Genomic DNA, 27459 nt, shown 5'->3' on the forward strand with positions numbered 1-27459 from the left:
CGAATCCCACGAGTACAATTAGCTCATCAAGTATTAAAGTACTCATTTGTGGTTAAAAAAGAGGAACACAAATTTAAGTATTTTTTTAATTCAGTCAAGAACGACTGTGAGAATGCTTTCAGACAAAGGCCTTAACGGTGTCCAAGGTCAACCAACCTCCTCCAGAATGAAATCATGGACCATTCTCAGCTATCAAACTAACGGATTTTTCAAGAGCTCCGAACAGCATTAGATGGCGAACAGAGAACTGTACCCTAAACTGAAATAAGGCATTTCAGTTCTCAAAGCCGAAGAACTGTTCTAAGTGATCAATATTTAGTGGTGGAAAAGGCTACGTCAAGAAATCCTTAGTTCCACTAAAGTTGTATGATTCAAGTTCACCTATAAAGTACAGTAAGGTGTGTGTTACTATATGAGCACGTAAGCCCTCTTATCCCCTCCCAAAAATGAGGGGAAAATGTTAAATCACTTAAAAATCCAATTGCTCATCATTTACCCCCAAATTACTGAGATCTACTGGTGTAGATTTACTGTACTTACAAAGTTTCCCTTTTTAAAAAAAGTAGCTCATGCATATATAATTCTTATACCACAAGGTCAGAGGCAAATGATTTCAAAATACTGATGTCTGAGAGTTCTGGCATATTTGTCTAAATCATAAATTACTAATAACATGTGGCAGCTCAAATATCCCATCAAATTTGTCCGTGGTAAATATGGTTTTAAAATCTCTTCATCGAAAGGCTAGAGAGTGACCATTTATATCCCATTCACCCTTTTCAATGGTGAAATTCAATTCACAACCTAGTAAAGATATCTTAAAAAAAAAAAAAAAATTAAACCTCAATTATTTAATCAGAAAGTAAGTCTAATGCTTTTTTACTTACTACTGTTCATTATGAGTTTTGTACTGAATAAAGATGAAATAAACCTAATGTGATTCTTTGCAGTGATGACTCCTTAAATACCATTACATCAAACCCTCAGAATAAAATGGAAGCAAAAACCCAAGTGATCCAGCTCATTCGACTCACAGGTAAACTTGAGTTTTTCTCCAACAAATGAGGAGCTTTTTTATTCAGAACAATTTCATTAAGACATTTGCAGGGCAAATGTGCCATCATAAATTTCATTCTGAATAACAATAAAGTGCTGAATGAGAATTACCTGAATCTTTTTTTTTTTTTTTTAATACTTTTCACTTATCGTTTCTTAAAAGAGCCCTTTCTGTGTGTGGTGGTGTTAGCAAAGCTGTTCGCAGAAAACAAACGAACAAAAAAAAACGACACATAAAAAAAGAAAAGCAGAGCAAAGCTAACTTTCAGTAAGGGAATATAGAAAGCACTGCAACCTTTGTGTTTAACTACAGTGACAAATAACTGAGACCAAAGTAATTCATGCAAGGTATCTTTAAAGGTATACTTAGGCTGGAAGAAAGAAAGAATGGACACTCTACTGACCTCTGATACTAGGGCAGTAAATTGCATACTAAAATACCTTAATTATCCTAGATGCCTAGATCTGGCTTGGCAAGCATCATGCCACTGACATGCTTTAGCTCTTTTGGTAACTAAAAGTGATCTGCAGTTCAAGTGCTGAATTATATCAATGTGACTCATTAAAGCTGTATGATAAACTTTGAGGTTAAATTTAAGCAAATGCTCTACACCTAATCACATCATCAGCACAAGCGGGCCAATGCTGGCGCAGCATGAAAGGTGGGTCGCTTTATAAAGATTCTTCCTTGTACTGCATGATATATTAAGATGACAGACCTAAATTTCAACTGGGTTAATGAGTTAGAATAGATTTGTTTCCCAAATTTAGCACACGATAATTTCAGTGGAGTAGAGAGAGAAACCTCAGAAGTGAAGAAAAAGAGAAAAAAAAAAAACAAAGAAACAAAAGAGCTTGAGCTCGGGTAGCTAACCTGTAGCTCTAAATACTCATGCTACAGAGAGTACCACTTTCATAAAATGAACTTTGTAACGAAACTTAACAGTGTTTTGAGTCGAAGTTGACCAACTGCTGCATAGAAAATGTGCTAACATACAACAGTCAAGTTTAAGCCGGTGCATAGAGAAGATAAAGCACTTATGGTAACTGCAAATGGTTAACAGGTCCGGAGAGGGTGTACGACCTAGCATGGGTCCGTAAGGGGGGAAAAAACTCTGAAGTAGAAATGGTTAGGAAAACAAAGGAAGCAGAAACGGGGAAGAAGCTTGGAGAAGAGAAGGAAGAAGCAGGAAAAAGAAAGATTTTTCGATTGTATAAAATTCACAAACCAGTAAAGTATAAAGACACCACTGAAAAACGGTGAACTCTGTCCCAAACACCCAACAGCAAACAAAACCAGAACAGGTAAGCCTTTGGCAGACAATTTTAGAAATTTGAAGAGGACATTACATTTCTCAATAATTCACCAACAATATATTATATGGTATATTTATATTAAATACTGGGAAACCAATCCTGTCAATCGGATGCTTCTAATGCTTTAGCCAATGAGAGCACGAGGAGATCAAGCTAAGTGAATGCTGGTGTCATCACAACAGTGCTCGTTTATGAAACAACTGTTACTGATTCGTGCTTTGACAGTGCAGAACATACAGTCCGGTCATCATCTATGAAGCGAAACAAAGGTCTCCAGCTTCTCTGGAATGTGCCCTTTGTAATATATTCTATGATTCACTATGACACGAGCAGCGAGACACTGCAGGGTGGTATGGTTTATGGGCTGGATCAAATTTTTAGCTATTTCCTTCTCATCCAGCAAGTCGCTAGCAGTTTGTTTGTGCAGGTTTGTGGCATCAAAATGTGCACCTGATTTAATAAGGAGATTCATGATGTCTGGATGGTTGTTGAGAGCAGCGATGTGCAGGGGACTGTTGTCGTCGGAGTCTCTGACGTTCACATCAGCACCGCATTCGATCAGTATGGCAGTCACTTGCAGAGATGGGAATTTACAAACAGGGTACCGCCCCACACACGTGGTATTCTTGTCCACGGCCAGATGAAGAGGGCTAAAGTTATTCTTTCCCCTCGGATGCAGCTTCAGAAACCTGTATATCGTCTGCTTTTTGAAATGGTCCTGTTCTAGAGTACAAGGAACTTTTTCTAGTAAGCAAATCAAGTGCAAAATAATGGAAAGAGCCTTATTTAACTGTAATGGGTCGGCCGGACACTGAGTTTGTTTGATGGCTCGCTCTATTTCAAGGACACTTTTGCACAGTATGCCCATAAGATCGTCAAATGTAACAGTGGTGCCCAGCAGGCCTTTAGCCCGATCCTGCAGCATAAAAGAGAACAGTTCTGCAAAAGATAACAAGCTGCTGGCGGTCATTGGGCTTAAAGGGTCCAAATTGTTCTGCTGCATATCCAAAGCATACTTCCACAGGTTGATGCATCGTTTGAAGTTTCCAGAATCCGCATAGACTGCGCCTCTGTATCTAATATAGTAAGAGGTATCGGGATGCGAAGGGCCAAGAATGCGCTCTCTAATCAATAGTGCCTGCATTCTCATCTCATCGGGGTCAGCAATAAGACCTTCTAGTTCCTCTGTACTGTTTACCTCCTTGGCATAATCGTAAGCCATTATCAGTGTCTGTGGTACTGGCTTGCTAATTATATTAGTCCTATCACTGTACCTCATGTTCATGGCCTTTTTCCAGTATTTCAAGGCCCCAAGCAGATCTCTTTTTTTGTCTACAAATGTAGCTCCCAGAAGCTCCAGAGCATTGATCCGTTCTGTCTTGCTCGTCTGTGCATGGTGAGTCAAAAAATCCACAATATTTGTGTGACCAGTAACACTTGCTGAGAGAAGGGGAGTCATTCCATAACCATCCTTTTCCATCTTGGCACAATACATGAGAAGCATCTTCATGATGTCCAAACTTCCAGATTCCGCGCAATCGTGCAATGCAGTATTACCTTAAGGAGAGGAAAGAAAGAGATAACAGATTTTGAGGGACCAGGGTACAATGGAACACATGAGGAACCTAAAGAGAAGCAGGCAGTCCCAGGCCGCCCTTTGTGGGACATTAATTTGACTACACATGAGAAAAAATTATCCCGGCACCTAAAACTAGTGTCTGACACACAGAGGAAGTTAAATAAACACTTGTTAAGTTTGGTGACTATATGGCCAAATTAGGCATGAAAGGATCATCCAAGTCACTAAATGAAATTCAAAATTAATCCATGGCCTCTTGGGTTTTTTAAATAATGTTTTCAAGTGCATATTCTTTGACTCAAAAGTGATGAAATGAAATTAACCAGCTATTCAACTCTGCAGTCACTTAACTTTCTGGGTCAGCTTCCACATTTAAAAACAAGAAATTGAATCCATGATATCTAAGATCCTCTAGTTTGATTCTAATAGTAGTCAGAAATTATGTCTTTCAATATTTGATTGTCAAATGGGGAGGTAAGCTGTCTTAGTCAAAATCCTCGGTGACAAAGTACTTTCCTCAGCTCCCGTGAGAAAAACAAGTCCACTAAAATCTGAAAAAAATATGTGGGTGGTTCAATATGAAGTTTAAAAGAGACATCTGAAGTATCCTTTCATGATGGATTACTTCCCATGGTAATTTAATTTTTTAAACATTTTTTTTCAGATGTACTAAATGTTCTGACGCGGTCTTGTTCTTCCCACACGTGGATTAAAACGGACAACAGGCACATGCCGTAAAAGCCTGTACGCAACGTATTAAGACAATACAACCACCGAAGTATTTCAGTTGCCCGAGTTCAATGCCAAACATTTTACCAGTTATCATAACAAAAATTATCACACAGACCTTTGGTATTTCTACACGGTGTTTGCAAAAAATTTCAACAGTGAGTCATTTCAGGCACATGTGCAGAAAAGAGTTAACATAGCTGGCAGAGACTGGTTATCCTCAGAAAGAAGTAGCTGCTTGCTAAGGGACAGCCCTCAGCTGACACCTGAGACCTCGTCTGGTGAAGAGTTCAGAAAACCCTCCTTAAATGATAAGAGTGGCTTCCTGTTTGTATTGATAATATAGTTTATGCTGAATACCTGCTTTCCTTCTGAGAGCCTGGAATTTGGGGTATTTCCGCAAAGGGTGCCTATGTGACTAGCCTCCAAGAAAATCCCTGGGCTCTGAGTCTCTAATGGGGTTCCCTGGGCAGAAAACTGCTGTGTGTGACCTCTTACAAGGAGACAGCGAAAAAAGCCTGCAAAGATTCCTCTCGACCCCACCTGTGCCTCCCCCCCTTAGGATCCAGCTGCACACCCTTCATTACGTCACCGCAATACATCTTAGCCATGATTATAATGGTATGCTGACTCACCTCCAGACATGGGGGGGGAGGCTGGCTCGGGGTGGGGGGATGCTGACACAGCAGGTGTACTTTAAACACTGGTTTAAACTTGAATACTTCACATAACAGATCTATTAACTAAAATTCCAAAAAGCAAGTTATGACACATTAGGACTTTAATCTTTCCACAGGCTTATCCTGTTTATTCTTCCATGATACCTACAGGAATTACATGATTATCTGCACATATTTATTCTGACTCAAGATTTTAAAGGTCCAGAATGGAATGGTGTCTGATGGCATGTTTTAGCAATGTGTATATAACCAAGCACTCAGAGAGCCCAGAGGTTCTGACTACTAATGTTCATTTGTTCAAAATAATTTCCATTAAAAAACACAGCTACTACTAAATGTATTTTTAAAACTTTTAAAATTAAAAATCCCTAATAGTACTTTTTTCCTCTAAGAGACAATATAAGGGAAACATAAGGTTTCAATGGCATTCTTCTCCATTCAGAGTCATATAAAATCAAGAATAAGAATGCAAGAGGGGCACCAGGTGGCTCAGTCAGTTAAGCATCCGACTCTTGGTTTAGGCTCAGGTCATGGTCTCTCGGTTTCGTGAGTTCGGGTGCTGTGTTGGGCTCCCTGTGGACAGCCCACAGCCTGCTTGGGATTCTCTGTCTCCCTCTCTCTCTGCCCCTCCCCTACTCGTGCCATATGTGTCTCTCTCAAAATAAATAAACTTAAAAAAAATAAACAATGCAAGAGAAGTCATTTTCTTTTTTTTTTTTTTTTGTCTGAATTGATTTAGAATTTTACTGTGTTCTTTTAAAACATATTGACATATTCTTGATCAGAATTTTAGATTGTGAGAAGTCATTTTCTTAATTAACTGAATTGCTGTACTGAAATACACCATAGACTGAAAAAGATGACTTTTAAAAATAAAAAACATACAGAAGAGTTTCACATCTAGTAATGGCAGAGTATGATCAATCTTCCTGGTAAGAACTAGAAAAGCTGAAAAATTTATTTTTAAAAATCTGTTTGATTTAGCAAAGAGCTAAAAAGTGGACAACATCCGGGAGCAGAAAGAAAATTAGAGAAGTCCAGGATTTGGGGAAGCTTCCCCCAGTGGCCTCTACCAATTCTGGAAGCAGCAGCTAGTAAAAAACTGAGTGGAGCTTCTGACAACTTGGCAGAGCCAGGGGAGAAAACCAGAGTCCAGAACCCACTAAGAAGGGAACTTTGAACTGCTCCCTGCACCCCCTCCCCCCTCACCGTACACTCTGAGTCATAGCTCTGAAGGGCTGCACCCTAGCAGTTAAGGCAAACTGCAAACAAACCAGGTACTGGAGGAACCTAAATCCAATTTAAGATCGTGTTGACACTGAATTAAGGAAATTCGGGATTGCTAGTTAAACTAGTCAAAAGCCAGAAGCAAATACAAATAGTAATTAGAGAAGATATTGTCTATTTGCTATAGCTCAAATTATTTTTTTATACTCTTTATATATAATGTTAAGTATCCAATCAAAGGAACTGCAACACAAAACCAAGACAAATAAAAGCTGATAGGCCCAACAGAAGATCCAGATAATATAGTTATCAGACACAGACCTCAGAATAATAATTATGCTTCGCAAAGTATGAGAGATTAAAAAACATTTCTGAGAATTAGAAAAGTGGAAACTACAAAAAAGGAACAAAACGGATGTTCTAGAACTGACAACCTCAGTGGGTGGCTTTAAAAGCAGATTACATACAGCTGAAGAGAGACTGAGGGACTGGACAATAAGTGAGGTAAAAATATACAGAAAGCAGCATGGAGGGGACAGGCTGGCAAAGCAAGGACAGTGAGAGACGATGTCAGAGGGTTAACAACCTGAAAGCCAGAATTCTAGAGGAAGAAAATGGGCCCAAAGCAATACTTAAACAGCTAAAGTCTGAGAATTTCCTGAAGCTGATGAAGTACTAACCACAAATTTAGGAAGTCTTACAAATACCAAGACAGAGAAATACAAAGAATATCACCTCCCGGCTCACTACAGCAAAACTGCCCAGTGCGAAGGCAAAGAGAGAAACGTTACAACCAGAGCACAGGTGGAAACCACCTGCAAAAGAGCCGCTAGGCTGAGAGCCAAGCCCTCCTGGGGAATAGGAACTTGGGAGTCAACAGAATGGTATCTTAAAAGCACTGAAGGAAGGGAAGCGCCAACTCGAATTTCACACCCACACCAAGAATAAATGTGAAATGAAGCACTGGTTCAGGCAAGAACGAAAAGAGAAAAACCAAGGTACTTATGACCAGCAGACCTAATACTACGGGGTGTTCTCTCTAGGCAAAAGAAAGATGAGCCACATGGAAGCATCGAGATATGGACAGAAGCATCAATAAAAGGGATAAATACGTAAGAAATAGAGACTTTGGAAAGAACAGTGCTTTGTAGGGCTTGAAATGCATACAGAGCAATGAAATGCTTCACAGCAACAGCATAAAAGGAGGGTAAGTGGAGTTCAACTATTCTAAACATGTTTGCAAGGCTCGGACAGAGGTAAAATCAGAAATTTATGTTATTCCTTGAATAGACACTTTTCTAAAGAAGGCATCAAGATGGCTAACAGACACATGAAAAAAAGCTCGACATCACTCATCATCAGAGAAATACAAATCAAAACCACACTGAGATTCCACATCACATCTGTGAGAATGGCTAGTATCAAAAAGACAAGAAATAACAAGCTTCGGTGAAGAAAAGGAACTCTCATGGACTGTTTGGTGGGAATGTAAATTGGTGCAGCCACTGTGGAAAACAGGATGGAGGTTCCTCAAAAAATTAAAAACAGAACTACCCTACGACCCAGCAATTGCACTACTAGGTATTTATCCAAGGGATACAGGTGTGATGTTTCGAAGGGGCACATGCACCCCCATGTTTATAGCAGCACTACTGACAATAGCCAAAGCATGGGAAGAGCCCAAATGTCCATCGACGGATGAATGGATAAAAATGCAGTGTATATATATTCAATGGAGTTATTACTTAGCAATCATAAAGAATGAAATCTTGCCATTTGCAGCTACGTGGATGGAACTAGAGGGTATTATGCTAAGGGAAATTAGTCAGAGAAAGACAAATAGCATAGGACTTCACTCATATGTGGAATTTAAGATACAAAACAGACGAACATAAGGGAAAGAGAAGCAAAAATAATATAAATACAGGGAGGAGGACAAAACAGAAGAGACTCTTAAATATAGAGAACAAACTAAGGTTTGCTGGAGGGGTTGTGGGGGGGGCCATGAGCTAAATGGGCAAGGGGCATTAAGGAGGACACTTGTTGGGATGAACACTGGGTGTTATACGTTAATGGATGAATCACTGGATTCTACTCCTGAAATCATTATTGCACAATGTGCTAACCAACTTGGATGTAAATTTGAAAAATGAAAAAAGAAATAAAATAAAAAAGAAATTTATGTTATTCCTTTGGTAAGTCAAGGTAGTACAGTAATCCATAAAATAACAGCGGATATGCAGCATGTCATTATTATGTAGTCTCTAATATAGAGAAAGAAAATGAAGTAAGAAAAAAAGAATTCAGACAAAAAAATGAGAAACAAAGAACACAAACCAGATAGGACAAATAAAAATCAGAAAATAGAGATTAAAATCCAAATATGTTAGTAATTACATTAAAAGCAAGCAAACGAAATGTTCCCATTAAAAGACATAAAATGTCAGACTGAAAATACAAATACATGAAACTCAACTACATGCTGCTTACAGGAGACACAACCTTCAATACAAGGGCAGAAAAAGGTTAAAGAGGAAAAAAAGGGAAAAAAATTTATACCCTATGCAAAAAGTAACTATAAGGAAGCTGTGTGATATTAAAATACAGGACTGGGGTGCCTGCTCAGTCAGTTAAGCAGCCGACTTTGGCTCAGGTTGTGATCTCGCGGTTCATTGAGTTCGAGCCCTGCATCAGGTTCTGTGCTGAAAGCTCAGAGCCTGGAGCTTGCTTCTGAATCTGTGACTCCCTCTCTCTCTGCCCTTCTACCACTCACACTCTCTCAAAAAATAAATAAATGTTAAAAAAATAAATAAAATAAAGGACTAAGCAGATGCTAACTAAGCAGACGTTAAGGCAAAAAGCATGGCTAATTAGAGATAAAGGGAAATATTTTATAAGGATATAAAATTCAAAACAACATAAAGATACTGTAATTCTAAACTTCTTTTGAGTTAAGAACATAGGTTTGAATTATATAGAGCAAAGAATCAACAGAACTCTAAGGAGAATCGGGCAAATGCACAATCGGGCAAGTACACCTGAACACACTTCTCAGTACAGAAGACCAAAACCGGTAAGGATATAGAAGATTTTGAACACAATTAACAAACATGATTTAACAGACATACATAAATGAACACTGGACTCAACACCTGTAGAATACCATTTTCTTCCAAGGATATAGAGAAAAATAGAAACACCAACCACATTCTGGCCATAAAGAGAGTCACACAGAAATGTCAAGGGACTGATATCCCTGATTATGTTCTAAGTTCACAATGCAAGTTAGATATCAAACACACACACACACACACACACACACACACACACACACACACACACATTCCAACACCAACAAAACGCTAGAAAAATCTCCATATATTTGAAATTTTAAATATATACTTCTAAATAACCTACAGGTCAAGGAAGAAATCCCAATGGAAAAACTGAAAATATTTGTAACTGGATGAGAACAAAAACCTTAAGTAATTGATCTGGTGGGATATGGCTGAAATTGTGCTCAAAGGTACATGTTAGAAAAGAAGAAAGGCTTTAAAAAGATGGCCACACTTCCATCTCAAGAAAGTAAAGGAGAAAAACAGTAAATTAAACCCACAGAAAGCAGAAGCAAATAATAAAAAGCAGACATCAGAGAAGAAAACAGTATCCATACGGCAGCACAGCATTTTTTATTTTCCTAAATGTTATGTATCAACTGTTGCCCCCTTGTCATCTTACATCCATAACTATGCAGGCAGAGAAAACACTTATTCTACAAATAGAAAACAGAGACATTAGTAATAGAACACACACCCATGCCTCCCAATCACCACCGTAGTGCTCTGCTCATTCCTGGGGTCATATTTTAAATGCTAGTCGTCCTCAAATCTGATGAGTAAGTTTTATCTAATACAAGCCAAACCTCCTAATGAAACTCCACTGATCATGTTACTTTCCAGCTCAACACCCTTCATGCTTCCTCTAAAGAAACAGCTGAAAATCTTTAAGATGGCTTGAAGAATCCCACAGCACTGATTTTCAAGGCACTATCTGTACAGAGTGGGAGGACAACAAGGAAGAAATCCATAGTTTTAGAAAAAACATGTGAAGTAAAGCTGAATCTTGGTTAGTGGTAACACACGTAAGACACACTATGAGGAGTGGATTTTACCCTACCCTACTTCTCCAGCCTCATTTATCAGCACGTCCAATACGAATGCTGCACTGTGAATCTTGCCAGGAGCTGGCAAACTTCTTCTATAAAGGGCTCAACAGTTATTTTTAGGTTTTGCAAGCTGTAAGGTCTCTGTTGTAGCCACTCGACTCTGCCATGTCAAGAAGTATCCAGGGACCATACGTTACATGAATGGGGACGGCTGGTTTCCAACAAAAATGTACTTATGGGCACTGAAATATGACTTTCATGGCATTGTCATGAGTCATAAAATATTCTTCTTCATTAAATTTGTTTCCAACCATTAAAAGGTAAAACATCTTAGCTCTCAGGCAGTGCAAAAACAGGAGGTGGGCAGGATTTGACCCCCGGGCCATAGGTGGTCAACACTCTCATTCAAAAGACATTATCATTCACATGGCAGAGACCCCACTTCTGCTTCCTGTCACTCTGTCCTAAGTGTCCCTCCCAGCACGGGGGACAATCCCACTCGTGTCCACGCCTCGGCTTTTCATTTCCCTGTAATACACTCTTCCTTCTTTACCATTTTAACTTTTTTTTTTTTTAAACGTTTATTTTATTTTTGAGACAGAGACAGAGCATGAATGGGGGAGAGTCAGAGAGAGAGAGGGAGACACAGAATTGGAAACAGGCTCCAGGCTCCGAGCTGTCAGCACAGAGCCTGACGCGGGGCTTGAACTCACGAACCACGAGATCATGACCTGAGCCGAAGTCGGACACTTAACCGACTGAGCCACCCAGGCGCCCCTACCATTTTAACTTCTTGTCCTTCAAGTTTCAACAGAAACTTCAGCTGCCCAAAGAGGCCATCTTGTTTATACCACATCGATTTGTCATTTTGAGAATGCCTAGTGAATAAATGTATCACTTATCCTGGTAGGTAACCCTACTACACGGGCTATTATAATATTATGTCATATCTTCTAATAGTACAGTATTACTGCCACACAAACTGGTTTTCTTACCTTAACAGTCTATTCCTAAAGTATACAGACCCCATGTAACATTTCCTTTGTATCCCAGCTAGCAGTTAGCACACTGCTAAGGCTAAGGTAAGATTCTTAAATTTTTGAAAAATGTTTATTTATTGGGGCTCCTGGGTGGCTCAGTTGTTAAGCATCCAACTTTAGCTCAGGTCACCATCTCGCAGTTGGTGGGTTCAAGCCCTGCGTTGACCTCTGTGAGGACAGCTCAGAGCCTAGAGCCTGCTTCAGATTCTGTGTCTCCTTCTCTCTCTACCCCTCCCCTGCTCACACTCTATCCCTCTCCCTTAAAAATAAACGAACATTTAAAAAATATTTATTATTTATTTTGGGATAGAGAGTGCACAAGTGGGGGAAAGGGAAGGGAGGAAGGAGGGAAGGGAGGAAGGAGGGAAGGGAGGAAGGAGGGAAGGGGGGAAGGGAGGAAGGGGAGAGGGGGAGAGGTCTTAAGCAACTCCACACTCAGCGTGGAGCCCAACACGGGGCTCAATCCCATGACCCTGGAGCCATGACCTGAGCCAGAATTAAGAGTTGAACGTTTAACTGACTGAGCCACCCAGGCGCCCCAAAGATTTCTTAAATTTTTAATAGCTAGTATCACAAAAAGTGATTCAAACTTGGGATAAAGTAAGCTTAAAAAGTAAAATCTCAGGAGAGAAATCTTAATTACTCTAACAAGTTATGTATATGACCACCACAGCTTCATGTCCTAAAAGCCCTGAAAAAATGTTTCTGAATTATAGTCTAGACCTTGACTCAAAAGTTTAGAAAAGGGAGGCAAAAAAAAAAAAGGCGTAATTTTAAAGCAACTATAATTTTTGTCTGAAGTCTCCAAGTCTTTCTACATAGATGTTTTGATAAAGTTCTAATCAGTCTATTTACAACTGTTTCCTGCTTTTCTCCTACATCTGTCATTTTGTCACGATGGGCTACCGGTAGGTACACGGTCCACATGAACTCCATGGATACTACGCGATCATTATTAATGGCTCTATGGTGAGTTCAAGCAAGGAGGCATGAACCAAGTTAACACAAACACCTCCCGTCAATGGATGTCTGCAGAGCTTCAGGATTTTCACTATTACAATTAGTGCCTAAAAGCCTGTAAGGACAGATAACAGACCAGTGACTGCCAGGGGCCAGATTGAGAGGGGCTAACTGCAAAGGGGCATGAAGGAACCCTTGTTCTACCTTTACTATACTGGTGGGCAAGCTACAGTGTATGTGTATCAAAACTTACGGAACTATTTGCTAAAAAAGATGAGTTTTATTGTATAAAATTATACCTCGATAACTAAATGACAAAAAAAGTAATGTCTAATTTAAAATAGAATCACAAATGTGTGAAAGCTTAAAATACATCTTTAATTCATTCCAAAGTAATTAGACAATCTTTTAAAAGTTCTACTTTTATAGGAGGTGCCTGGGTGGCTCAGTTGGTTAAGCGTCTGACTTCGGCTCAGGATATGATCTCATGGTTTATGGGTTCGAGCCTCAGGTCAGGCTCTGTGCTGACAGCTCACAGCCTGGAGCCTGCTTCAGATTCTGTCTCTCTCTCTCTCTCTCTCTCTCTCTCTCTCTCTCTCTCTCTCTCAAAAATAAACATTGAAAAAAAAAAACTTTTTTTTTTAATAAAATAAAAGTTCCACTTTTATAGTATTCTTTCTGGTACTAGAATGAATTTTCGAATTTTAATTTATATTACTTCTATACCTAGAGACACAGAGCATTTTCCCATGTCTGTTCACAAACCTTATTTTCTTTTATGACAAGTCTATTTACGTTCCAGTTTCTGGGACTATTAGTCTGACTTTCTCTATGCATTTTATAAAATGTTGATCAGTTATCTGCTATATTTATGGTATATACCTTGCTCTATTGTTTCGTTCGAGAGAGATGCTTTCAGTATTAAACACAAGTTCTTGTGAAAAATATCTAACAAGTTGAATTTAAAAATCAAGTTAACTATGTCCTGATGACTAACCTCTGCTAAATTATACATCAAAGACCAATAAAATTGTATTTAATTTTTTGCTAGGTTTATTAATGACTCAAACTCTTGGTGTATAACATCATGTGCCAAGCACTACTAAATATTCAACTGAAGCATTTTCCCTGGGTTATGTGCCTCTTAAAAATGTTTCCAGGGACATCTGGATGGCTCAGTCGATTACACATCTGATCTTGATTTCAGCTTCGGGCATGATCTCACGGTTTGTGAGTTCAAGCCCTGAGTCGAGCTCCATGCTGACAGTGTGCAGTATGCAGCCTGCTTGGGAATTCTCTCCCCACCCCCCCCCCCCCCGCCCCATTCATGCACACATGCTCTCTCTCAAAAATAAACTTAAAAAAAATGCTTCCATAATACACAAGATTTGCGATCTCTACCTCATAAGGTCTTAATTTTGTGTCCTCAGAGTAAGAAAGCCAATTAAAAATAGAACACAAGGTTCAAAAATAAATACTAATATTACCAGGCACCTTAGATGAAATTAGGGATATTTAGCATTGAAATTTAATTTACCTTTAACTAAAGAAAAAAAAAGACTATAAACATTGTATTATATAATTCTCAATGCCTGACTCAGAACATGTTCATTTGAAGAAAAAATAAAACTTCTGACACTGAATTCATTATGGAAAATGCTTATGATTTCTCAAAAGGCATGTCTGTTAAAAGGCCATTTCTTAAAAACCAAGCTAACGGTCCAAGTGTTAATTCAGTTGAAGTATTTATGCAGAAAGTTAACACAGTATGATCTTAAATATATTACTTTTCAACCCTATAACTGAACATAGAAACAGTGCGAAGAATCTGGAAGAATAAAAGGTAGCCCTACTCGCTGAGAGGCTTCTGGGATGGACACGAAGGGAAGGAGACAGAGGTGCGCACGCTTGGTCACCAAAGGGAGGTAGGCTCGGGGGATGGGTGAAATAGGTGATGGGGACTGAGGGGCACACTTGCCGCGAGGAGCACTGGGACGGGGTAATGTGTGGAAGCGCTGAATCACTATGTTGTACACCCGACACTAACGTAACACTGTATGTTAGCTATACTGGAATTAAAATAAAAACTTAATAAAACAAAAAACAAACAAAAATCATGGCAGTATTTCTCAAGAAGACCTTTCTACAAGCGCCAATCTTGGCTGCTGTTAATTCTAGAGACCTGTAATCTTGTGATAGCAGGCACATGAGACTACACTCCACTATGAAAGTTGAGGTGCCTACCGAAGGGGTCAAGATTTTCCTAAAATAAGTAATCCAAAAACAAACTAGTATTTTGAGTAATAACTAGTTGGAGCCCTAACAGTTCCCTGGCTCCACACCAGATGTTTTGGGCTTGACTAAACAATAAATAAGTGATTGTCTGCATGAGATTGTTACCAATCAACTAACGACTTAAATCATACAAGAACTTCAACACAGAATTTATAACTATCTCCATTTGAATAAGATTACTTGGGCTCTCCAGGATCAGAATTAAGTCAGTTCCTAAACCACTCCCAATTTCTATTTTTATTGAAACAAAAATGTTCTCGTAAGGGCTATACAATGTTTTACAAATACAAAATGTCTACTATAAACTGCTTTTTCTAACAATATTAATTGAAGAGATTTTGCTGTTTTGTAAAGTTCTCACACAGTTCAAGTTTTGTGTGTATGTGTTTTAGTCAAAGTTGTGCTTCTCAAGCTTTAATGTGCACAATCACCACTGGATCGCAGTAAAATGCAGATTCTGATTCAGGTGATCCAGGGTGGATCTAAGTGATGCCTACACTGCTGGTCTTTGCTACTATGAGCGCCAGGGAAACAGAGGAGGAATCTTATTTTCAAAACAGAAGAGAAATCTTATTTTCCTGTTTGTCATACAGGTGTCTGCCATTAAACTAACACATCTAATAATGATATCAAGAAATACAAAGAGAAGGGGCACCTTCGTGGCTCAGATGGTTAAGCATCCAACTCTTGATTTCAGATCAGGTCATGATCTCACGGTTGATAGGTTCAAGCCCCGTGATGGGTTCTGCACTGGCAGCACAGAGCCTGCTTGAGAGTCTCTCTTTCCTTCTCTCTCTACACCTCCCACACTGTGCTCTCTCTCAAAATAAATAAACATTAAAAAATAAAAAGGGGGGTTCCTGGGTGGCTTAGTCGGTTCAGCATCCGACTTCAGCTCAAGTGATGATTTCACAGTTCACAAGTTCGACCTCCGCATCGGGCTCTGTGCTGACAGTTCGGAGCCTGAAGCCTGCTTCACGTTCTGTCTCCCTCTCTCTCTGCCCCTCCCCCACTCGCACTTGGTCTCTGTCTCTCAAAAATAAATAAACATTAAAAAAAAAAGACACATGAAGAGAAGTTGAAAAGGAGGGTTAGGTCACAGCCCTATTTCACACCACATAGAAAAACGAATATCTCCACTCCACCTTATGCGTGAATGAGAAAATTCTATGCCACAGCAGGAAAAGGGTGTGTTCTATGACTAGATTACACCGTTTGACCCTCAGAAACTTTCCTTTGTAATAAAGGATATCAGTAAACCCTGCAGTGTATTCTTAACAATTTTCTAGTTTAAGTCAAATCTAAGTGATCTACAAGGTGAATATTTAAGAAATCAGTTTGTAAAATAAAATCCAAATTGCTGTGAATAATACCTATCAGAAGAGTGAAAACACCAACGTAAACTGGTACAGCCACTGTGGAAACAAAAACACTAATTCGAAAAGATACATAAACCCCTATGTTTATGGCAGCACTGTTTACAACAGACAAGATATGGAAACAACCTGAGCGTCCATCGACAGATAAACAGATAAAGACGACATGGTGCGTGTGCATCTATGTGTGTATACACACACACACACACACACAATGGAGTAATATTCAACTACAAAAAAGAATGAAATCTTGCCATCTGTGACAACATGGATGGGACAAAAGGGATGGTAAGTGAAGTAAGTGAGACAGCAAAAGACACAGATCATATGATTTCGCTTGTACGTGGAATCTAAAAAACAAAATGAACAAACCAAAACAGGAACTCATAAATATAGGTGGTTTCCAGAGGGAGGGTGCAAGGGGGGATGGGCAAGATAGCTAAGGGGGATTAATAGGTACAAACTTCCAGTTATAAAATAAGTAAGTCATGGGGATGCAGAGTACAGCACAGGGAATACAGCCGATAATACTGCAGTAACATGGCATGGTGACAAGATGGTAACCACACTCACTATGATGAACACTGAGTATGTTATTACTCAAATCACTATGTTGTACACCTGAAACAAATACAATGTTCTGTCAACTATACTTCAATAAAAAGAAAGGAAGGAAGGAAAAAGGAATGGGAGGGAGAGACATTTTATAATCACTTCAGTTTTTACAAAAAAAAAAAAAATTAAGTTTGTTATAAGTACTCATTTCACTTGTTCCTCTTATTTTAATGGTATACCTGACCCCCTTTCCGTTACTCTTAACTTCTCTCATTTTCTTTAAAAAATTAAATTTACTTAGAAAAATAACAAAGTGATGGGGCGCCTGGGTGGCTTAGTCAGTTAAGCATCGACTTCGGCTCAGGTCATGATCTCACGGTCTGTGAGTTCGAGCCCCGCGTCAGGCTCTGTGCCGACAGCTCAGAGCCTGGAGCCTGTTTCGGATTCTGTGTCTCCCTCTCTCTTTGACCCTCCCCCGTTCATGCTCTGTCTCTGTCTCAAAAAAATAAAGAAACGTTAAAAAAAGTTTAAAAAAAAAAGAAAAAGAACAAAGTGAAAAAACAACCTACAGAATAGGAGAAAATATTTGCAAATCAAATATCTGATAAAAGACTTGCGTTCATAATACATAAATTACTCTTACAACTCAGTAATAAAAAGATAACCCAATTTTAAAACATGCAAACAAAAAGACACCTGTCCAAAGAAGATAAACAAATGGCCAATAAGCACATGAAAAGCACACAATGGTGAACATCATCACGTGAAATCAAAATCAAAACCACAATGAGATACCACTTCACACCCACTGAGATGGCTATTCCCCCCTCCAAAAGAAAAAAACAGTAGTAACAAACGTTGGAGAGGGTGTGGACAACTGGAACTCTCCTAGGCAGTTGGCAGGAATGTAAAACGGTACAGCCACTTGGACAATAGTTTAGCTGTTCCTTAAAAGGTTAACAGAGTTGCCATGTGACCCAGCAATTCCACTCCTCCATATATGCCTAAGAGAAATGAAAGCAAACATCCATGTACATGAATATTCTTATCAGCATTCTTATCCTAATAGCTAAAAAGTAGAACCAATTCAAATGCCCATTAACTGATAAATGGAGAAATGTGGTCTATCTACACAAGGGATTATCCAGCAATAAAAAGAACATGCTACAAAATGGACAAGCCTTGAAAACAATATGCTAAGGGAAAGAAGCAAATCATAAAAGACCACATATTAGGACTCCATTTATATGAAATGTCTGTAGCAGGCCTATGTCCCTAGAGGACAGAAAGATTAGTGACTGCCTAAGGTTTCTGCACTTGGGGTGGGAGAGGAGAGGGGATGCAGTGAGTATGACTGGATATGGGTTTTGGCGGGTGGGGGATGAAAAGGTAGTTGTGGTGATGACCACACAACTCTGTGAATACACACTGATTCACACACTTAAATGGGCGAACAGTACGTCTCAAAGCTGTCTTAAGATCAAAGTACTTGCGTTTTTGGTAAAAACTTTTGACTTTTAGAAACAGCAATTAAAGGGTCTCTAACTGTAACAGACTTACTGGAAATGCACAAGAACAATTCTCACCGCTGCTCTTTGCCTACTGTGCCTGCCATCCACTCTTCTTCAGTTCTGTGGCTGGGACCGTGAGAGGCTCACTTGCAAAGGAGGGGAGGGGGCCTGCGATTCAGCTGCAGAACAAGGCTGATTCCGAGTATTTTATTCCTGGAATAACTAAATGGTATGTGTTAAGGGAAGAGGTAGAGAGAAACACTAGAAGGGGTAGAGAGAGGCACTAGAAAGTTCCTCTGCTCAGGATGTTTCCCTTCCCCATGTTTATGCTAACACCAGAGATACCTGAGAACAGGAGTTTGAAGAAAAAAAAAAAAAGGAATCAAAACAGAATCAAGGACAAACTGTGCCAAGGTTACCATGTGCCCTCCCTTCATTAATCCTGTGTATAAGGCGCTGAGTTCGAAGCATATGGAAATTTAACGACACAGGTCCTTGAGCTTCCAACAAGTTCAATGCTAAAAACATATGCATCCAGAAGTAAGATGAATTCTTATGACTGAAAGGGAATCAGAAGTGCCTAGGAGACGGCTCTTGACATCAGGTGCAATTTCAAGGCTAAGACGACCTGAGCTTAGGAATCCAGACTAAAAGCAATCAACAGTAGTGTAATGTGATGAAAATTACACAATGTCAGTTGATGAAAACATCAACATTACAATTGAGACTCATTCAAACTCCCTTTCCTGGCCATTCTTCCTAACGGTGGGGGACAAAAGGAAGAGACATGTCTTCCTCAGATTTGCATCCACATGGCTTCTTTACCTGGGCCGGTCCCCACCTCTATCTTCCATCACATACCTTCCTAATGTCTCAGGAGCATACGTCTCTAGAATGCCAGAGGCTTCCTGAATTTTGTTTTAAACACTTTTTAATCTAGGAAAATCTGATAAAGACAGACTTGGTGACAGTCCCACTTGTACCCAAAGGTCAAGAAGTAAAACTTAACCTCAGCCTTAAGCCCAACTCGCTGCCAATAGCCCTAAAAGAGCAGTAGTGTTCAGGATCTACTTATTTTCTCCAACTTCGGTTCACTTGTGAGGATTCACAGTTCAAAATCCAATCTCCAGGCGCAGAGGAACTCGATGGCTATCTCCCCACTGGGCTCCATCTACACATTTTTCTGCAGCTTCGCTTCTCCAAGGAGGCTATCAAGTCTCCCTGGGGATACAGAGACGTACGCTCAGGGACACAAGAGGGCAAGAATGAACGTGGAACCACTCAAGGGAGCAACTTGATGCTCTGGGATTCGAATGTGAATGAATTCAACTAGTAAGTTGTTGTTTTTCATTATTATGAAATCAGAATGAACACAGAAACGCCACAAAACAGAATGAAATTTGATGTCCCTCTCTCTTCACCTCTTCTCTGGAAGTAGGTGTGTTGAGGTGAACCAATAGCTGAGAAGAATATTCAAAGTCAAGAAAGAAAATACAACTACTTCCAACAGTCTCAGAGAGTCCTGAAGTACAGGGAAATAAACTACCTAGGTGACAAGGGGTATCCTCTTGGTCCTTTACCTTAGTATCAACCGCTCTTAATTTACGGGGCAGATTTTCTTATCTAAAATAATTTTGCAGCTACAGTGGGTGAAAAAAAAAACAAGAAAAAAAACAGTAAGATTTCTTTTTTCAGATTTTCTTGACTGAAATACACCTAGACCCCAAAATGCCTATCCTATGGGACAGAACTAATATAATATGCCTAGGGTTTGCTTTAAACTACTGCAGAAAACAAAGGAGAGGAGAAAGAAATCCCCTGGAGTCCCACCTGTACTGCTCTTTTTTCACAATTACGGTCTTCATTTTTTATTTCATGTCTCCATGCGTGTATTTATTTCCATAGTGAAAGAAAAACACAACAGTCCCTGCCAACAAGGAGCGTATAATCCTTTTTCTCTTACATCCAGCACAGTCATTCAACAAACTCATTTACCAAATACCCACTACAGGCCAGGCTCTCTTTCTAACACATGGATACAAACACGGCTGCAAACTTTCACTGCCTTACCTCTACATAAAGAATAAAATCAAACTCCTTTATCTAGACTTCAATCTAGCCCTGAGCGCCCTTTGGTCCAAATATGCCTCTTCCAATTCTTGGACCCTCCAAGCAGATCTCTCAATGTGCCCTTCCTCACACCATAAAACTGTACCAAATGCATTCTAGAGATATGAACCCCAACAATCCTTTCAAGGCCCAGTTCGGCGTCTCCATGAAGATCCCATTCTTCTAAAATCCACCAGCGTGGACTTATACTAACCCGTTAGCAGTTGACAAATGTGACGTCCTGTGTCTTCTCAGAGCCTCCCACAATGTCCAGCACAATGCCTTGCCTACAGAAAACTCAGTGATTATCTTATTACCAAGTAACCTACTCACCTTGGGTATTTAAAAAGATTAAGCCATGCATGAGGATAGCATGAGGATCCTGCTAGGACCAGTGTTCCCAGTCCCGACTCAGAGAAGCTCTTCTGCTCTGAGGCATTCCAATCACTTTCAGCTGCTCAATTCCCCAATCAAATCAGGGTGTAAAAGCAGAACTGAAGGGCGCACCTAACTGTACTACAGACCCTATTCTGAACTGAACAACGAGAACATAAAAAAAAAAAAAAAAGGAAAAACAAAGCAAGCCAAAGATGACCATAACCGTGAAGGGCTGAAATGTGATCACTCTGACACGGGCTTGTTCAATCACTTCTGATTTGTGGTCTACGGCTCTACATGGCAACCCGCTCTCCTGTTTCAAACATCAAATGCTGTGTTAAAATGGAGAAGTATTTCTAAATATTTCAAAGTTTTTCTCCTTTCTGAATGCCAGGGGAAAAGAAAGAACCCACTGTCTCCAGAGGTAACGAGTTGGTTGCGAATAGAATATTACCATGTATCAATTAGAAGACAGCGTGACTGCAAAAAAACAATGGAATACAATGGAACGTAGAGGTCATGTGCTTTTTGTATTTAGGCAGACCAAGCATAATCTGCCAGTGTCTTCTTTCTTCAGAACCATTTCCAACAGTGAACACACACAATTTCCTAAGAAATTATTCTATTTTATCCCTAGTCTCACCAGTCTTTTCCACTTTTTGGACAGGAGGAAAAATGGGGGTAGGGGGGCAGAATCCTTTCTTGATGTTCTATCGCATAGATCCTTCTCCAATGTTCCCCTTAGATTCAACTGGTTCCTGCTTTTTTATTATGCATTAACCCATAAAACAATCTAGAGTCAGTAAGAGAGTGATTATCAAGGAATGGAAGCTTCAGGATCAGAGTGGGGGAGGGTACATATATACTTTAATCAGCCCCCAATTTTCATTAAGAATCGCTGTCAAGGGGTGCATGGGTGGCTCAGCAGATTAAGCATCTGACTTGGTTTCGGCTCAGTTTCATGAGTTCAAGCCGCACATTGGGCTCCATGTGACAGTGCAGAGTCTGCTTGAGATTTTCTCTCTCCCTCTCTCTCTCTGACCCTCCCCCACTTATGCCAAATCACACTCTCTCTCTCTCTCTCTCAAAATAAATAAGTAAACTTAAAAAAAAAATCACTGTTGAAATTAAAAGACACCATGACAGGTAAAAACAATGCACACAAAGTGATACATGTTATATATATTTTTAAAATACTATATTTGTATGTATATGTGTGTGCACACATATATACATATATGTGTACATATATGTATCTATGTATATGTACACATATATGTATATACATATGTGTATATACACATACATACATATATATGTATAAAGGAGGCTATCTGAAAATAATTTTTGGTACAAAATTATTTTCTCATGTTAAGTGTAATTTTTTGTAAAAGCCACAAGTGGTAGATACTGATACAGCAGGAAAAAACAACTCTAGAATTAGATCATTTGACCAAAAGAGGCAGCATACATGTCCTCACATGCAAAGCTATGTGATGATGGTGATAAAAGGAACCTTCTTCCGAAAGAGCAAAGGTAATCGAGGGAGATACCACTCACAGTTTACTAGGGGAAAATGCTCACACAAATGTGATCTGCTTAGGGCACAGGTGTCTCACACATTCTGTCTCCAGAAGTAGACAAAGAACCTCTGAAAACCATAAGAGAAACAGTACCAGGACTCATCTCTCCAATGACCTAAGGGTTTAAAACAATTTTACTTAAATATGTAAGTTTAACAAACTGTGTATTATTAGGCTAATGAATAAAAAACCCAAACAAAAAAAACAACAAATCCAACAAGCCTAAACAAGCAGCCATACCTTTTGTTTTTTGTTTTTGATGTTTATTTATTTTATTTATGGGGGGGGGGGGGCTGGGCAGAGAGAGGGAGACACAAAATCAGAAGTAGGCTCCAGGCTCTGAGCTGTGGGGCTCGAAATCACAGTGAGACCATGACCTGAACAGAAGTCGGGTGGCCCAACCAACTGAGCCACCCAGGCGCCCCAAGCAGCCATACCTTTTAACCCTCTCTCAGCTACTTACAATTTCAAAGCATTTCCCATGGTAACCTGGTCACGTAAGCAGTTAACTGTCCTCTCAAAACAGCCTTTCTTTAAAAGAATGAGTGTTGAAAACAAACAAAAATGTCATGCTGTCATTTGAGCCAACAACCCACCTCAAAGACAAGCAAGAACAAATGAAAAAATGTGTAAGAAAGAATGTCTACAGGAACATTTTTTATCCTACTGAAAAGACAGAAGCAAGATAACCCTCCATTAGGAGAGTATGCAGCTACTGAAATTAAAAGGCTGTAATTAGTGACATTACAGATATTATTTATTAAGCTAAAAAAAGGGTTACAGAACAAGAGCATATATAATAAAATTACATACATGTATCTCTATGATAAATTCAGAAATATTTTTCGAAAGGATTGTCTATAAGTGGAATTTTGTGAGATTTTTATATTTTCTCTGACAAAAAAAATTTACAGAAAATCAGTGAGCCTGCCTTTTTTAAAAAGATCATACTAATTTCAGTGAATTATGTCCAATAACTATGTAGTGTCCCTTAATTGTGTGGTGTAGGCTCTCCAAAAGGCAATCAGAGGCTCCCACAATGATAAATGCACCCTTTGATTCAGCAATTCCATTTATAAGTATTTATAATACAGCTATTCTCACACAGTGTGCAAAGCCACACTTTTGTTTAAGAATATTCACAGAAGCTCTGCTTATATTGGATGTGACCTAACTGTCCATCAACAGGGCCTAGATAAATTATGTATATTGATACAATGAAATACTGTGTAGCCATGAAACAGAATGAGGCAGTTCTGTGTGTTGGAGCTGAATGACGTCCAAGATAATTTAAGGTTTAAAAACAACAACAACAAAATAATATGTATCAACTAACAGAAGGGAAAGAGGGAGGAAGAGACATAGACAAGTATACTGTCATCGCACAGACTATCTCTAGAACACACAAAAACAGGGAGAGTGCTTACAAACAGAGGCTGCAGGGGGCTGGAGGTCTAGAAATCAGACTTCTTTCTCATTGTAAACACTGGAAATCAATTTGAATTGTTTGAATTTTTCGTTCCATGTGTGTAGTCTCCTTTTAAGTTTTAATAGTTTTTTTTTTTAAATTGGGCTGTGAATCACTTTGCTATTGTATAAACAAACATGCTGAAGGGGGAAAAAAAGGTTCCAAGCATCAAAATATGCTATCAAAACAGCTGTCTTGGAGAGTTTAGGGAAAAAAAAAAAAGCTTCGCAACTATCATTTGCTGCTTTAGGTTTATTACATCCCTGAAAATTACACACAGTTGTGAACCTGAGCCCTTCTTTTCCACAAAGGTGTTGACACTGTTGCTAGCCAACAAATCCACGCCTTGTTCTGTGCTCAGTTTTGTAGCATATTTTAAAATCTGTTTTCTCTCTCGCTATATTTAATACATGCTGGACGTGAAAGGGTTTTCTATTGGCCACACAATAAATTAAGAGAAGAAGGGGACAGATTTTCTTTTTCCACTGACATTAATCCTTCCAGGTCAGTGTGGCCTGGCCTTCCCTGACAAAATAACAAATGAAATGCCTACCCAAGACACAAGACAATGAGTCACTAAATATAGTAGTTTCTACTACACCGGCGTTCTTTAAAAAACAAAAACAGAAAACAAAAAACAAAACAATCTAGGCTAAAAAAAAATACGTTACCTTGAAGTATATTCTCAAGTAGACTGAACACAAGCCTAAAGGCTCAGGTCAACTGTCACTAACATCCCCTATAAGTCTGGGGAACCCGGGAATTGGAGAGTACTCCAAATAAGAGACGGAAAATGCTACTTAACACAGCGACGGAGGGCTTGTTATCACACTCATTCAGCGTATTCTCAAACATCAGAGAAACAACCAACAAGGTTATGCTGGAAGGGACACCTAGCCGGAACAGGTCTGTCAATGTGGGCTGACTCAACGCCCACTGTTTACAGTGATGCATCCAGCTTCCTGAAAACGATGGTAAACACTTAAAACACAGAAACGAAGAGGCTGCACTCACCTTTGACACTTTTTCTATTAACGTCTGCCCCCTTTTCGAGTAAATACTGCGCAATCTCTTTGTGTCCTTTGTAACAGGAAATCATCAGGCACGTATGCCCGTGGCGGTTTGATACTTCCAAATCGGCTTTGTGTTCCACAAGGTACTTTACTATTTCCAAATGGCCATCGAAACAGGCGGCTCGGAGAGGGGTTGAATTGGTCAAAGTGGTGTTGTTGACGGACGCTCCATGATTTAACAAAGACTGAACCACCTTCAGATGTCCCGCGGCAGAGGCGGCCCACAACGGCGGGGCCCCCTCGATGGTTTCGCCATCAAAATTGACGGAGCCCCCGACCTCTATGCAGGCACTGCACTGCTCTAGGAGGAATTCCACCATGTCAAGGTGCCCGTACCTGGCGGCCATCAGGAGTGGCGTGGCCCCATTCGTTTTTTCGGAGATCAAGGAGGAAACCTCCTCTTTGGATTTGCTTGCCAACAACTTGGTGAGAAGCCGGAGTTTGCCATCCCGAGCTGCGTTAAACACTGCGGTCTTTAGATCCATTTATGTCCGGTTGAGCTGGCTGCGCTTTTTTTTTTTATCCTTCAAAGCAAAGCCCCAGCCTAACTACACGGACACAGGCAAGAGTTACAGGAACCAAAGTTCAATGTTAATCACGGCACTCCAAACGGATATAAAACCACGCAGAGTGTGTTCTGTCTTACTGCCTTCCAACATCTGAAAACCAGAGCACCAAACTAGGAAAAGGAAGAAAAAAAGGGGGGGGGGGAGGATTTGTGAGTTTTCCATAGGTAAAGGCAAAAACACTGTTTAGGTTTTCTCAATTTCTACTCCTAGGGGGAGGGAGGGGGCCGGATAGTCCCATACTTAAGGGACAACTCAAGCCACCAAAACACGGTGGGAAAGACTACAAAAAGGTTACACACAGACCCAAATGTTTTGGTTTGGTGGGAGGCAGTTTCTTTTCTATATACGGTAAGCTGAAACACTACAGGCGACCGGGTTTTCTCGCCTCCAGAGCAGCCCAGCATTGTTCTAGTTTTTGCTTTGCACACGCCCAGGGAGAGTGCACCCGAAAGCGGCGAGGGACGCGGGTTCAGAAATGTTTCTCTTCCTCACATCTGCAGAGGGGAGCGAGCCAAGGGCGCGAGACTGAAGGCCTCGCTATGGCCAGAATGGGTTTCGAGAAGGAACAAAAAGGTCGGCCACGACAAACCGCGGCCAGCCAACGCCAAAGCCCTCGCCCGACAAGGTTCGCTTGCCTTTAAAACTACTCGAAGCTCTCAGGAAATCCGGCCGCCTTCTAACTTCGCCCGCCCCATTTTGATTCCCCCCCCCCACCCCGCAAGGGATCGCAGGTTCCCCCAGACCCCGCGCCCCTCCGTAACCTTCACCGCCACCTTCTCCGGACCCCGGCCGCCCCTTCCCCGAGCGACCACGACCCTCGCCCGCCGGGCCGCCGAAGCTGGGGGCCTCCGGCCCGCCGCCCGCTGCCGGGGGCGCCCTCCTTCCCCTTCCCGCCCAGGCCTCCCCGCGGGCGCCTCAGGCCGCAGCCCGGGCTCCGGCAGGCCCCCGCCGCCACCACTACCTGCCCGGGGGCTGGTCCTCCCCACCGCCGCTGGCCGCTCGGGCTCGGGCCGCCCCCCTTAAATTGAAACCGTTGTCCGCGCCGCCGCCCGGGCCGGCCTGCTCCGCCTGCAGCCGCACGGCTCCTCCATGCCCCGCGCCCCACAGGAATGAATCCGGCCGCGCCGTTCGCCCCGCCCCGCCACGCCGAGCCGCCTCCCGCCCTCCCTGGCTGCGCGGGCTACAGCAGCTGCAGCGGATGCCGCGGCGGATGGTGTAATGGGCTGCGGGCCGGGGGCCGGACGAGCCTGAGCCAGGTTTCACATCACTGACGCGGCAGCCGCGCCATTGGGCCGGGGGAGGGCGGCGGCCGCCGCGAGCAGCCGCGTAGGGGCGGGGCGGGGCGGGGCGGCGCGGAGGGGGCGGGGCCGCGACCCGGCGGAGGACGCACCAGCGTGGGGCACGCCGAAGTGGGCGGGGCGCCACGAGGGGGCGAGGCCAAGGTGTCCCGGTCGGTGGGGGTGGTGCGGCGAGGTCGCGAGGTCCTCCGCTCGCCAGGTTGCGGGGGGTGGATGCGCGAGGGATCTTTGGGTCCCACGGACAGAATTTCCAGAAGGGTGGTGACTATTACTACCCTCTTACACTCGTAAGTACTCTTGGTGGAAATACACCGAGCTCGTAGTTAGATCTCGGAAAAACAAAACAAAATAACGCAGGAAACGCAAATTTGAGAAAAAGATTGGTTTGGGGACCTGCCAATCATAACTTATTCTTTTTTTAAAATATGGGCTCTAAAAAATAAAAAGTTACGAAGGGGGTAAGATTTCAGAGCAGTGTTAAGTCAATGAGG

At 41.1% G+C, this 27459-nt stretch overlaps 1 protein-coding gene across 1 annotated transcript; it reads right to left on the reverse strand.

The window, feature by feature from the left end:
* Positions 1 to 149: 149 nt before the first annotated feature.
* FEM1C (fem-1 homolog C) lies at positions 150 to 26956 on the reverse strand. Its single transcript, XM_027076874.2, has 3 exons — positions 26632 to 26956; positions 25043 to 25780; positions 150 to 3930 (listed from the first exon to the last, which is right to left on the reverse strand). The coding sequence occupies exons 2-3, from the start codon at positions 25584 to 25586 to the stop codon at positions 2621 to 2623; spliced, it is 1854 nt and encodes a 617-aa protein (XP_026932675.1). The 5' UTR covers positions 25587 to 25780; positions 26632 to 26956; the 3' UTR covers positions 150 to 2620.
* Positions 26957 to 27459: the final 503 nt, after the last annotated feature.

Source organism: Acinonyx jubatus, chromosome A1 (genome assembly GCF_027475565.1).
Source record: "Acinonyx jubatus isolate Ajub_Pintada_27869175 chromosome A1, VMU_Ajub_asm_v1.0, whole genome shotgun sequence".
Lineage (NCBI taxonomy): Eukaryota > Metazoa > Chordata > Mammalia > Carnivora > Felidae > Acinonyx > Acinonyx jubatus.

What these genes read in the sequence shown, in the direction of transcription:
- FEM1C (XM_027076874.2), bottom strand. Translation starts at nt 25,586, where the DNA reads ATGGATCTAAAGACCGCAGTGTTTAACGCAGCTCGGGATGGCAAACTC. An exon ending in TAATAGAAAAAGTGTCAAAG is followed by an intron (nt 3,931 to 25,042) that starts GTGAGTGCAGCC and finishes CCTCTCCTTAAG; the next exon opens with GTAATACTGCATTGCACGAT.